Source organism: Desmodus rotundus, chromosome 6, assembly GCF_022682495.2.
Source record: "Desmodus rotundus isolate HL8 chromosome 6, HLdesRot8A.1, whole genome shotgun sequence".
Taxonomy (NCBI): domain Eukaryota; kingdom Metazoa; phylum Chordata; class Mammalia; order Chiroptera; family Phyllostomidae; genus Desmodus; species Desmodus rotundus.
This window is the reverse complement of record NC_071392.1, coordinates 47,324,429-47,334,222: the sequence shown is the minus strand read 5'-3', so window position 1 is coordinate 47,334,222 and position 9,794 is coordinate 47,324,429. Positions and strand designations below refer to the sequence as shown.

The window sequence follows — 9,794 nt, the reverse complement described above, 5'->3', positions numbered from 1 at the left end:
GCCCGTTGTCCCACCCTGGCAAACACCTAAAGCTCCGTCCCTTGCAACGTAACAGCTGTGCCAACATGGGGAGTCAAAGCAACTCTACCTAATACACAGAAACACAGGGAGGATGCCAAATTGAGGTTACAGAAAAATATAGCCCAAACAAAAGAACAGATCTCCAGAAAAAGAACTAAGTGACTTGGAGATAGACAACCTATCAGATGCACAGTTCAAAACACTGGTGATCAGGATACTCAGAGAAATGATTGAGTGTGGCCGCAAAATAAAGGAAGAAGTAAAGGCTATGGAAAGTGAAATAAAGCCAAATACACAGGGAACCAACAGTGAAGGAGAGGAAGCCGGAATTCAAATCAACGATTTGGAACAATAGGAAGAAAAAAAAACTCACCAGGAACAGAAACAAGAATTCAAAAAAATGAAGAGAAGCTTAGGAACCTCTGGGACAACTTTAAACATTCCAACATCCAAATCATAGGGATGCCAGAAAGAGAAGAGGAAGAGCAAGAAATTGAAAATTTATTTGAAAAAATAATGAAAGAACACTTCCCTAATTTGGTGGAGGAAATAGACATACAAGTCCAGGAAACACAGAGTGTCCCAAACAAGTTAGACCCAAAGAGGGCCGCACCAAGACACATAATAATTAAAATGACAAAGGTTAAAGATAAAAAGAGAATCTTCAGAGCAGCAAGAGAAAAGGAGACAGTTACCTACAAAGGAGTTCCCATAAGATTGTCAGCTGATTTCTTCAAAGAGACCTTGCAGGCAAGAAGGGGCTGGAAAGAAGTGTTCCAAGTCATGAAAGGCAAGGACCTACATCCGAGATTGCTCTATCCAGCAAAGCTATCATTTAGAATGGGAGGGCAGACAAAGTGCTTCCCAGATAAGGTCAAGTTAAAGGAGTTCATCATCACCAAGACTTTATTATAGGAAATGTTAAAGGGACTTATCTAAGAGAGAGAAGATAAAAAATAGGAACAGTAAAATGACAACAAACTCACAACTATCAACAACTGAATGTAAAAAAACAAAAACTGAGCAAACAACTAAAACAGGAATAGAATCATAGAGATGAAGATCACATGGAGGGTTGTCAGCGGGGAGTGGGAGGAGGGAGAATGGTAGAGAAAGTACAGGGAATAAGAAGCATAATTGGTAGGTAGAAAATAGACAGGAGGGTGTTGAGAATAGCATAGGAAATGTAGAAGCCAAAGTACTTATATGTACAACCCATGGACATAAACTAATAGGGGGGAATGCTGGAGAGAATGGGGGTGCTGGCTGAAGTGGGGCAAAGGGGACAAAATGGGACAACTGTAATAGCATAATTGTAACAGGGTGCAGCCAGGGCACCCCTCACAAAGAGGTATTTGTAGTGGGGTCCAGAACTCAGGTTGTCCAGGAAATATTAAAAATATAGGATGTACTCACCCCCACAAGTCTGAACTGGGGGATGGGACACATGGAGCAGGGCCACTGAGAGTTGTTTTGCATAGCCACAGTTTTGCAAATAACCTCTAGAATGGTCATTTAATATATCTATAACTTTTAACTGGTTTCATGGATATGTTAAATAGCTTTAAGCCTTGCTTTAAGACAGGGAGATGGGAGTGACTTCTACCCAGGATGTAACTGGGAGGCAATTACCCCTGGTTACAGTGCTTGTATGAGAGCTTGGAAATGGTTGGCTCCACACCACAGGGCCATGCCTGTCCAGACTTACTATGGCAGCCCAGAAAAGCTGGAAAAATATGGGAATACTGGCAGGTGTAACCAACTGTGGGAGGAGTTGGAAATTGGGATGCAGGGGGAGATTGGCACTGGGATTTAAACCCAGGCATGGCAGCCATGGGAGGCAGAGCCACACAGCTTTGGGGCTTCCTTTGCCACGCAGCTTAGGAAGCTGGAAAGCAAGGTGTAGCAGGGATGCAGAGCTCTCTCTTAGCAGTTTGGGAGAATGCAGGAGAGATGTTTGGGGAAGGAAAGGGGTGAAAGGACTCTTGCTGTTGGGCCATGAGAAGATGCCACGTGGGTTTGGATTAAGGACTGGAGATCACGGGGGTGACAGAGCTGATGGTGCTGGGAACCACGGAAGGCCTGCCACCCGAGCACAGATTACTGGGAAGGACTAGGGGCTACCAGAGCCACGGACTTCTATTTCTTTTCCTGAGATATGGCACCCTGGACTGGGCAAAGGGGGGAAGGAAGGACTGTGTGTGTTTGTGGGTGTTTTCAGACACTTTGGGAATTTAACAAAGATATTAAGTCATTACTCTAAGTTTGTATAACTTTTAAATAAACAGTTCCTTTCCTTTTCACCAATCTCTGGCATTGAAAGCTATAATTCCCTGGCAGCAGGCAAGGCAAACCTAGTACAGGGGGACCCTGGAAAAAGGGGGAGATCCAGTCTGTAAAAGTATATCACCCCCCCTCCACAGGTCCATTCTGTAACATAATCAATAAAATATACTTAATAAAAAAGTAAAATAAAATAAAATTCCTTCACTGCAAATAATTTATCTCAATGAGGAGACACTCCAAAAAGCTTAATTCCATTTCTGGAACCACTAATAACACTACAATCTTATGCATATCACTTTTTCTGTAAAGGTAAAACATGTATGCAAAACAAAGATTTTCACACTGTACTGACATGTAAAATTCTTTAAAATCTCAAAAATATGCAGGACAACATGACACTGTATTACTCTTTGGAAAAAACAACAAACTAAATTAACTATGATACATTTAAAATGGGACATCAAGACTCTTGGGATGATTTTTCTTCCTCAAGTCTTTCAGACATTAACGGTTGTTAACAGCTTTGAAGGAAGAGTGGTTAAAACAAAGCAAGGATTAAATAGTACACTTTAGAGAGGTTGGGAGACTATATAATGAAACCAAATAATCTGCCAGTCTAGGCAGAAATGTTAATTTAGCTTGTTTGTAAAGCAATACTGACACAATCAACCACCAGTGATATGTAATCATAAAACAGTACTTTTTCCCCTACCCACGGCAGAACTCTATTATTCATCTAACAGCACTTCTAGCTCTTAATAAATGATTCCCACTGAAAAAAAATTCAAATTACAGTGAAAGCAATCCATTTCACTAAGTAACCATCTCTAAAAAGTAAAAAGGAGTATCACCACACTGTGGGGATGTTCTATCAATCTGACATTATAAAAATCATTTTTATCATGTGTTCACAATATAACTATAGGACTTAAAATTTTACTTAGATTACTTTCTTTCAAATGCAAATTAAGCTCCCTGAAAAGTTTCTGTTCATTCACAATAAAAGAATAATTATCATAATGCTATTTTCATAACAACTGGTAAAATTACATTATTATAATCTTTAATTAACTCAATTATTTAATGGCATGCATGCACTCTCTAAGACAGAACCTCAAAGGAAAATAATAATTATGAGAACAAAGAGAACAATTTTACCTTAGTTCTTCAATTTGTGAAATCCATGTAAGGTAAGCAAGATGCCGTTCAATCTCGTCAATTTGGTTAATCATGGCCCCAAGATCCTCCATCCACGGCTGTGCGGTCTGCAAATGGCTATTAATGGAACTGAAGAGATGAGTCTCTTTCTCCAGAAACTGATTAAGAAATTGCTTTGATTCTTCTGCATTTTTTAAGGCATCCTGAATTCTTTTAGGGATTTCCGATGAAATTGTAAGTACCTGACCATGCCAAAAACAAAAAACAGTGGCAATCAGGTAAAATATTCATAACCTTTTTTATTAGTTCATTACCTTCAAAAGAACTGAAAATTGTCAATTAAAAGTATCAAAAGATAGATTTGATTTCTGCACCCTGTATCTACAAAACCTATGTAGGGAGAGGTGTATCACACTGGCCCCCTGTAAGCATCTATGGATCTGTCATCATGAAGCTCAGTACTTTCAGAGAGTCCAGCCATTTGGCAGAACATATACAAATATTAGGCATCACTACAATATTAAAAATATTATAGAAGAATTTCAATTTAATCAACACTGATTAGACATTTACACTGTACCAAGCATTGTGCTAGGGACAGACATAAATAAGACACAGCATCTGCCCTTAAGCTCAGTTGTTATAGAAGAAAGATATCAGCAAATATTACAACACTAGATTGATGAAATAAAAGATGCTGCCCTAGCTGGTGTAGCTCAGTGGACTGAGCACAAGCCTGCGAACAAAGGATCACCAGTTGGATTCTCAGTCAAGGCACATGTCTGAGTTGTGGGCCAGGTTCCCAATTAGTGGCACAGGAGAGGCAACTGATTGATATATCTCTGTCACATCAATGTTTCTTTCTCTTTCTCCCTTTGTTCCCCTCTCTATAAATAAATAAAATATTTTAAAAAAAGATCAAAACCATGAACATAAAAAGGCAACACATTTACAACTATCAACAACTGAATCTAAAAGAAAAAACAAAAACAAAACAAATAACCAGAACAGGAACAGAATCATAGGTATGGAGATCATTTGGAGGGCTATCAGCTGGGAGGGGGAAGGGGGAAAAAGGGGGAAATGGCACAGGGATCAAGAAGCATAACTGGTATGAACAAAATAGATGGGGAGGTTAAGAATAGTATAGGAAATGGAGAAGCCACAGAACTTACACGCAGGACCCATGTACATGTACAAAGGGGAGGATTACTTGAGGGAAGGAGGATACCGGGCGGAGGGGGGGGGAAAGGGGAGAAAATTGGGACAACTGTAATAGCATAAACAATAAAATATACATTAAAAAAATAAAAAGTTTTTTTATATTCAGTATAAGTAGCTCCCTATATTGATGGGGAAACAAGGCCCATATTACATTAATCATAAAAAGTTTAGCTATGCAGGCATGGCTCAGTGGATTGAGCACCGGTCTGCAAACCAAAGGGTCGCTGGTTCTATTCCCAATTGGGGGATGTGCCTGGGTTGTGGGCAGGTCCCTAGTGGGGGGCACATGACAAACAACCACACATTAATGTTTCTCTCCCTCCCTTTCTCCCTCCCTTCCCCTCTGTCTAAAAATAAATAAATAAAATCTTTTTTAAAAAGTTAAGCTATGCATATACATAAAATAGTTTAATTATTTAACTATATTTTATAATATTTGATTTATTTACACATAACAACATTACTGTAAAGAATGAAAAAGAAACTTATTGTGGCACTATGAAGAATACATAAGATGGGCACACTACCATCAAATGCAAGAGAGAATGAAGCCCTAAAATGAGGTGGTAGAAGATGTTAAGGAAGCAAACTCAGATGTCTTGGTCTTGGGGAAGAGGAAAGACGATGGAGAGCAATCTTGGAAGGCTCCTGGGTTTCAGGCCTGAGTGACAGATGCTATTTTCCAAGATGGAGAAGCATTTTAAGAGATGGATCAGTACAGTTTTGGACATGCTGAATTTAAGGTTCAATTAAGGACTTCAGCAAAAGCTTCCATGGTCATCAGGGCAACAAGCCTGATTCCAGTGGGTCACAGAGCAAATGGAAAATTAGGAAGTGGAGCCCTGGCTAGTGTGGCTCAGTGGGTTGAGTGCTGGCCTGAGAGCTGAAAGGTCGCCGGTTCAATTTCTAGTCAGGGCACCTGCCTTGGTTGCATGCCAAGTCACTAGTTGGGGGTGTGCAAGAGGCAACTGATTGATATATCTCTCACACATCGATGCTTCTCTCCCTCTCTTCCTCCCCCCGTTCTCCTCTATCTAAAATAAATAAATAAATAAATCCTTAAAAAAATTTAAAAATCAATAAACATATCCTCAGTGAGGATTTAAAAAAAAAAGAAAATTGGGGGGAGGGGAAGAAAATTAGGAAGTGGAGACAGATATAAATTGACTGTTTGAAGAAGGCAAAAGTAAAAGGAAGGGACTAACACCTACTAAAAATGAGGGGAGGGTGTTTTGTTGTCTAAGTTTTAAGGAAAAGATCTGGGTATTTCCACATGCTGAGGGGACAGGACTATTTGAAAAGCAAAGGATAAAATTATGAAAGAGTGAAGCAAGTTCACAGAGCTGGCAGGCAAGATTGGGGCACAAGGACTACCTTTCCTTGATCCTCTACTAAATTAAGAAGTAAAAATGATGACAAGTCAGTTTGTGGAATTTGAGGTAGACTGTTCAATTGATTTATTCTAGAAGGCCACAGTTTTTTGTTTGGGAAAAGGACAGAGCAGCCAGAAGGGGTAGGTATCTTGGGGAGAATTTGGAAGAACAGCTGACGGGAGTAGCAGAGGAGCCAACCTTCCCATGAAAGGACAATCAGTGGAACAGAAGACCACACATGAGGGCTGTATGACTCCACTCAGCTGTATGATTTCCACCAGGAGAGCCCACAACAACTTGCCTGCAGGAGTGCAAAGGAGGACAGGGCTGGGTTAAACATAGAGCTTAACAATACATGTGGTGAAAGCACAGGAAGATGGAAAGGCCTGAGGTGCCAGAGCAAGGAAAACATAAAATGAATGACAACCTGGAGCTAACACACCAATATACCCTCACAGAGTGTACTTAACCCAATTTAGTAGTTACATGATACAAATCTCATCTTTGACAAACACACTGTCTCAAGTTTATTTTTTAAGATTAATCATGCAGATTTTAAAAACTTATTTTAAGTAATATGTTCACTGTAAAAAAAATCTTGAAAATCTGTTACAGAAAGATATAAAGAAAATGTTAAAACCACATAGAAATAACCATTATTATGTTACACTTAATTTCAAGTTCTTCCCCTATTAGTGCATATATGCAATGAATTTACTTACTTGTAAAAGCATATTTGAAGTTATCATATGAAAAGCTACTTAAAATGTTAGCCATTATTGTTTCCAAGACATAAATCATATCAGTAGGAACTATGTCTTCTACATATTTTGTTAATGACTTTGTATACTATAAGTCCTTAAAACCCATTAAACATTTTTAAATAATTAGACTATTTTTTGAAAATCTCTATCTTCAAAATTCCTTATGTGATGTTTATATTATATTAATTATGAGTATACTACTGATATTATTTCAGTGAGTTTTAATACTTGCCTGTTCTTCTAACTGCATCTTACTTTCTGTCATCTGTTCTATGAGTTTATCAAGTTTCTTTAAAGATTTAAGGTCATTTCCAACTTCCTTTTCTATGAATGCAGACACATAGGAAGGAAGATCACCATTATCTGTACCTTCACTGATTTGTTCATTTCCAACAAGAGCTGCAATATTTATGTCACCTAAAATGAAAGAAAAACAATTATTCAATACCAGCAACTATCTAGAGTTAAAGGAAATCCAAAAGATACACAAGGTAACATATCCACCTTCAAAAGTTAGTAATTTAAAGAAAAAACTATATATGACCAATGGTGTGTGTGTGTGTATCATTTGTCCAGAAAATGTCCAGCCACTATTAATAAATAAGTACTGTTTATGCAACATCCATGTAACCTGGCAGCCAAGGAACGTGGACAGGAATACACATGCGTGAACAAAGACAACTTGATTGTACTGGTCAGTGGGGGCAGTAGACGCTGTTGAGTGAGCATCACTGTGTGGCCGTAGCATTCAAAATGACTAAGCAAGTGGAGCAACAAAACTGCATCAAATTTTGCATTAAGCTTGAACATTCCTCCACGGAAACTAGATAATTCAGAAGGCCACAGCTATGGGCAACTGGTGATTGGCAGCTCCATCACAACAACGCAGCCACTCACGCATCATGTGCAGTGTTTTGGGAAAACATCAAATCACCCAGGTGACTCAGCACCCCCTACAGCCCAGATTTGGCACACTGAAACTTTTGTCTTTTCCCAAAACCGAAATCACCTTTGAAAAGGAAGAGATTTCAGACCATCAGTGAGATTCAGGAAAATACGACAGGGAAGCTGACAGTGATTGGAAGAACTGTGTGAGGTCCCAATGTGCCTACTTTGAAGGGGACTGAGGTGTCATTGTCCTAAGTACAATGTTTCTTGTATCTTGTATCTTCTTAAATAAATGTCTCTATCTTTTATATTACATGGCTGTGGATACCTTCTGGCATATATATATACACACATATATACATACACTAAATACACTATATATAGTACTGCACATATACTATACTATATGTGCACTATACTGTATATGCTATACTATGTTATATATGTTATATATATACTATAGTATGTACTATATAGTATAGCATATATAGTATATATGTATAGTATGTATAATACATGTACACAAATGTGTACATATACAAAAATGCCCATATACATAATATATATATGATATATAGTAAAAATACCCATATATAGTATACATAGTATAATATATATACTATATATAGTAAAAATACCCATATATAGTATATGTGGGGGGTATAGTATATATATAATATATATAGTATACATATATGTACATATATCCACATACAAATATGTACATACACAAAACTACCCAGATGGATATATAGTGTTCATGTGTATATGCACATAGTGAATATATATGCATACTCACTATATGCATATATTCACTATATGCATATATGTGTATATGCATATATGTGTATATACAATCTATATATATATTCCCTTGGGTGTATTGTGGTGTATATCTACATATATTTTTGTGCGCATAGCACACACAAAAATACCCAAACAAATAGCTATAAAGCAATCTATGGATCAAGTATTACAAAATACTTTAGAGCTCAGGAAATTCCTCACAGTGAAGGAGAAATTCCTAAAGTCCTAATAACCACAGGTTTCAATAGATGTTGGCATGATAATACAGTTACAAACAGATGTTAAATTTTTCCAGAAGACTTTATTTTTTAGGAATCTATTTTATTAACGGGGAAAAAAGGTCAAATCTGATTTCATTGGTGCTGTTTTTATTAAATTAGTAATATATTTTCAAAATCTGTAAGGAACCAGATGGTATGGTCTAAATAATACCAAAGGAGGACCCTGGTTTCAAGATGTTAAAAGAAGAAAAAAAAATAGTATTGAAGGATTTCAAGTATATGAAAAAATTTGAAATGGTGACTAATGAGTAAAAACTCCTTATATAAGAGTAAAAATGTTTTAAAACCTTTAAAAGTCATTGTGCAAATATGTCCATGTCAGAAACAGAAAAAAAAAATTTTTTTAAGTAAATCTTTGAGAAAACACAAATACGAACAAAAACTCTAAATGGCTGATGCATCCACTAAATTGCACAGTCTAAAGTGAGATTCCTTTCATGGCAAATAAACTAGTCTTGAACTAATTCACACTGGACTTATGAAATGTGACAAAAACAGATGATTTGGAACTCTGAAGCTATTTTTTGGAGAAGTGTGGAAGCAGAGGCAACATTTACTAGCTTTGGGTAGCTCTGCTCTCATGCCATTTAGTACGTGATATTTCCCAGAGTCTACTCCTTGTAATAATTTGCCAGTTTCATTTAAACAATATACTTAGAAAATAAATTTCTAGTAAACACATAATCCATTGCAAAGGAATTAAATTATTTTCCACTGTCCTAAATTTATGAACTAACAGCACTGCTCTGCTTTTCCAGAGTATCTCCAGCTATACCTTTGCTGACTCTCCGTGCCAGGGTGCCTTCCTGAATATGCCCTGAACCCCAAAGAAAACTGATGGTTCACAGTAGCTTCTTGGCAAAGAAGGTAGGAGTGACATGACCAACAGTTGGCTGCCATATCTTTCTCCTTCCCTTCCACCCCAGTGTGCCAAGATAAACTATTTCTCTTTGAAGTACCTGCTTCCATGTGTAAGCTATCCCCTTTTGGTT

The 9,794-nt window shown here is 37.5% G+C and overlaps 1 protein-coding gene across 1 annotated transcript in view; it reads right to left on the bottom strand.

Annotated features, from left to right (window-relative positions):
• Positions 1-9,794, bottom strand: part of RINT1 (RAD50 interactor 1) — a 31,648-nt gene that overhangs the window by 18,216 nt on the left and 3,638 nt on the right. Inside the window, exons 3-4 of the mRNA XM_024558648.3 lie at positions 7,059-7,243; positions 3,466-3,707 (exon numbers count right to left, since the gene is read on the bottom strand). Coding sequence (XP_024414416.2) covers positions 3,466-3,707; positions 7,059-7,243 — 427 coding nt within the window. The remainder of the gene's footprint in view (positions 1-3,465; positions 3,708-7,058; positions 7,244-9,794) is intronic.